At 43.8% G+C, this 3,926-nt stretch overlaps 1 gene segment (V, D, J or C); it reads left to right on the top strand.

Moving 5' to 3' along the window:
- Positions 1–2,603: 2,603 nt before the first annotated feature.
- Positions 2,604–3,460, top strand: LOC148776637 (T cell receptor alpha variable 9-1-like). The segment is given in 2 exon segments: positions 2,604–2,736; positions 2,871–3,460. Coding segments are annotated over 2 exon segments (381 nt in total).
- Positions 3,461–3,926: the final 466 nt, after the last annotated feature.

The raw sequence follows: 3,926 nt of genomic DNA, 5'->3' as shown, positions 1-3,926 counted from the left end.
ACTATGGTGCTGGAGAAAATTCTCGAGAGTCCCTTGGCCTGCAAGGAGATCCAAGCAGTCAATCCTAAAGGAAATCAGTCCTGAATATTCATTGGAAGGTTGATGCTGAAACTGGAGCTCCAATACTTTGGCCACCTGATGGGAAGAGCTAACTCATTAGAAAAGACCCTGCTGCTGGGAAAGATTGAAGGCAGGAGGAGAGGGGACGACAGAGGATGGTGGCATCACCGACTTAATGGACATGAGTTTGAGCAAGCTCTGGGAGTTGGTGATGGACAGGGAAGCCCAGCATACTGCAGTCCATGGGGTCACAAAGAGTCGGACATGACAGAGCAACTAAAATGACTGACTGACTGACTGACTTAGTGGTTCTCCCTACTGTCTTTGATTTAAGTCTCCATTTCACAATAAGCAGTTCATGATCTGATCCACAGTCAGCTCCCATCTTATTTTTGCAGACTAATAGAGCTTCTCCATGGAGAGGGCAATGGCAACCCACTCCAGTACTCTTGCCTGGAAAATTCCATGGATGGAGGAGCCTGGTAGGCTGCAGTCCGTGGGGTCGCTAAGGGTCGGACACGACTGAGCGACTTCACTTTCACTTTTCACTTTCACACATTGGAGAAGGAAATGGCAACCCACTCCAGTGTTCTTGCCTGGAGAATCCCAGGGACGGGGGGGGCCTGGTGGGTTGCTGTCTGTGGGGTCTCACAGAGTTGGACACGACTGAAATGACTTAGCAGCAGCAGCAGCAGCAGCAGAGCTTTTCCATCTTCAGGTGCAAAGAATATAATCAATCAGATTGCGGCATCACCATCTGGTGATGTCCATGTGTAGAGTCGTCTCTTGCATTGTTGGAAGAGGGTGTTTGCTATGATCAGTGTGTTCTATCAGCAAAACTGTTAGTCTTTGCCCTGCTTCAGTTTGTACTCCAAGGCCAAACTTGTCTGTGACTCTAGGTAGTTCTTGACTTTTGCATTCTAGTACCCTATGATAAAAAGAACATCTTTTTTTCTTGGTGTTAGTTCTGGAAGGTCTTGTAGATCTTCATAGAACTGTTCAGCTTCAGCTTCTTTGGCATAAGTGGTTGGGGCATAGACTTGCATTACTGTGATATTGAATGGTTTGCCTTGGAAACAAATCGAGATCGTTCTGTCATTTTTGAGATTGTACCCAAATTCTGCATTTTGGACTCTTGTTGACTATGATGGCTACTCCATTTCTTCTAAGGGATCCTTGCCCACAATAGTAGATATGATGGTTATCTGAATTAAGTTCTCCCATTCCTGTCCATTTTAGTTCATTGATTCCTAAAATGTTGATGTTCACTCTTGCCATCTCCTGTTTGACCACTTCCAATTTACCTTGATTCATGGACCTAAGATTCCAGGTTCCTATGCAATATTGTTCTTTACAGCATCAGACTTTACTTTTACCACCAGACACATTCACAACTGGCGTTGTTTCTCCTTTAACTTAGCCACTTCATTCTTTCTGTAACTATTAATCCACTTTTCTCCAGTAAGTGTATTGGGCACCTACCGACCTGGGGAGTTCATCTTTTGGTGTCATATATTTTTGCCTTTTCATACTGTTCAATGGGGTTCTCAAGGCAAGAAAACTGAAATGGTTTGCCATTCCCTTTTCCAGGGGACAACATTTTGTCAGAACTCTCCAGCATGATCTTGGGCATGTCTCATAGGTTCATTGAGGTAGAAAGGTTGTGTCTACTAATGACTAGATTTGTCTTATTGATGTTCCTCTGATTTTTCTGTAAAACTTGCTTGTATGACATTTCAGTGGATCACAAAGAGGCCAAAAATGGCTAAGTAAGTAAAAGTGGGACTCCCCTGGTGGTCCAGTGGTTGAGAGTCTGCTTTCCAGTGCTGGGCTCATGGGTTTGGTCCCTAGTCTGAGGACTAAGATCCCACATGCCTTGGGGCAACTAGAGAACCTGTGTGCCATGCCTAGAGAAACCCCTGCATTGCAACTACAGAGCCCTCGCAATCTAGAGCCCATGCTCTGTAAGAAGAGAAGCCAGTGAGCCACAAGTAGAGAAAGACTGCATGCCACAATGAAGACCCAATTCAGCCAAAATTGAGAAAAGAAAAGAAAATTTGGACAGTTTGCAGAAATATGGTATGAGCTTCTATGTTAGGCTGTGTGCTGGGAAAAAAAATAGGCATGTGAAAAATACCAAATGCTCTTTAGATTTACAAAGGACTATTTTGAAAACTGGGCTTCCCTGGTGGCTCAGTGGATCTGCCTGCAAATGCAAGAGATGCAGGTTTGATCTCTGGGTTGCGAAGATCCCTTGGAAAAGGCAATGGCAACCCACACCAGTATTCTTGCTTGGGAAATTCCATAGACAGAGGAGCCTGAAGGGCTGCAGTCCATGGAGGGCACAAAAGAGTTGTACATGAATTAGCAACTAAATGACAACAGCAACATCTTGAAAGCTAACAGGTGTCATAAAAATAAAGCCAGAAATGAAGCTGTATGACTGAATTTTGACAGGAGAACGGGTTAGCATTCCTCTGAGTATAGCATTTTGCCCACAAGGGGGTGCATCTTCTTAAAACATACACGTTTCCTGCTGAAATTCTGACCTCTCCATCATCTGTTCACTGTGACCTTAAGTTTTTCTCACACTAAGCAATCAAGACTCAAAGACAACAGAGACTCTAAGAATGAACTCTCCTCCAGGATCAGTGATTGTGCTATTCTTAATGTTTGGTAAGTAAAATTGTACCTAGAGCTTAGAGTCTTTTGTTTCATTATAGTGGTATACTCTTTAACCACAGTTTTCACTAAGGGGTAGAGCCCTGTATTGCGCCAAGGTAACAAGGACTATTTTTTTTTTTCCCCAGGAGGAAGCAATGGAGATTTGGTGACTCAGCCAAAAGGCCAAGTGTCCCTCTCAGAGGGGGAGTCTCTGACTGTGAACTGCTCCTATGAAACCAAACAGTACCCTGCCCTTTTCTGGTATGTCCAGTATCTTGGAGAAGGTCCACAGCTCCTTCTGCAAGCCCAGAGGGGCAACGAGAAGGGAAGCAACAAAGGTTTTGAAGCCACATACAATACAGAAACCACCTCGTTCCACTTGGAGAAAGCCTCAGCCCAAGAGTCAGACTCGGCTGTGTACTACTGTGCTCTGACTGACACAGTGATGGAAACTGCAGGGGGAGCTGAGCACAAACTCTGAGCAGCAATAGGGGGCCTGGATGCTGAGTGTCTGACCTTATGATCCACTTTGGTTTAGGAACCAGGAGGTAGGCTACTGTGCTGTCACCCAATACCTACCCCTGAACTCTTGTTGGTGTGAAAGTCCCCCAAATCAACTCTAAGAAGACAGCAGAAAAATAAGTAAACATGCCTCATACAAGATGCCTTAATGATGAGAGTCTGTCACCATGGCTTCTTACTCAGGGATGAAATTTGTAATTTTACAAGTGTAAGATCTGCAGTGAATGAAATGGTCTATATGTTATCCTTGCATAAAGTTCTAACCCCCTGACTGTGCCCCAGATCATCTAGGGGAATATTGTATTTAAAGATACACCTGCAATTGACGAGATTGCAAATACTCAATGGCTCTCTGGTATCTAGGGCAAGAAGGGGTGATTTCTAGAGAAAATTCATCCCAGGAAACATTAGCCTTTTAAAGGAAGGAAGAAATTTAAGAAAGAAAGGGGGAGGAGGGAGTCTTATGTATGACTACACACATGGCAAATAAAGACAGAACATTTCTTACAGTTTGTTTTGGGGGGAGTTACATGTTAGAAATAGACTGATGTTCTCCATACGTATTAATGCAGAATTGTTACAGTCACTGTAATTGGAATAGTGCCTGCATCATGGTAAAATCTCTTCACATATTTGTTAAATTAATGAATGGGTTGGAAAACCCATTACTGCTACCACAA

This window comes from Moschus berezovskii, chromosome 9, assembly GCF_049115385.1.
Source record: "Moschus berezovskii isolate FMDL1 chromosome 9, NW_MosBer_1.0, whole genome shotgun sequence".
Lineage (NCBI taxonomy): Eukaryota > Metazoa > Chordata > Mammalia > Artiodactyla > Moschidae > Moschus > Moschus berezovskii.
This window is presented reverse-complemented; position numbering and strand designations above follow the sequence as displayed.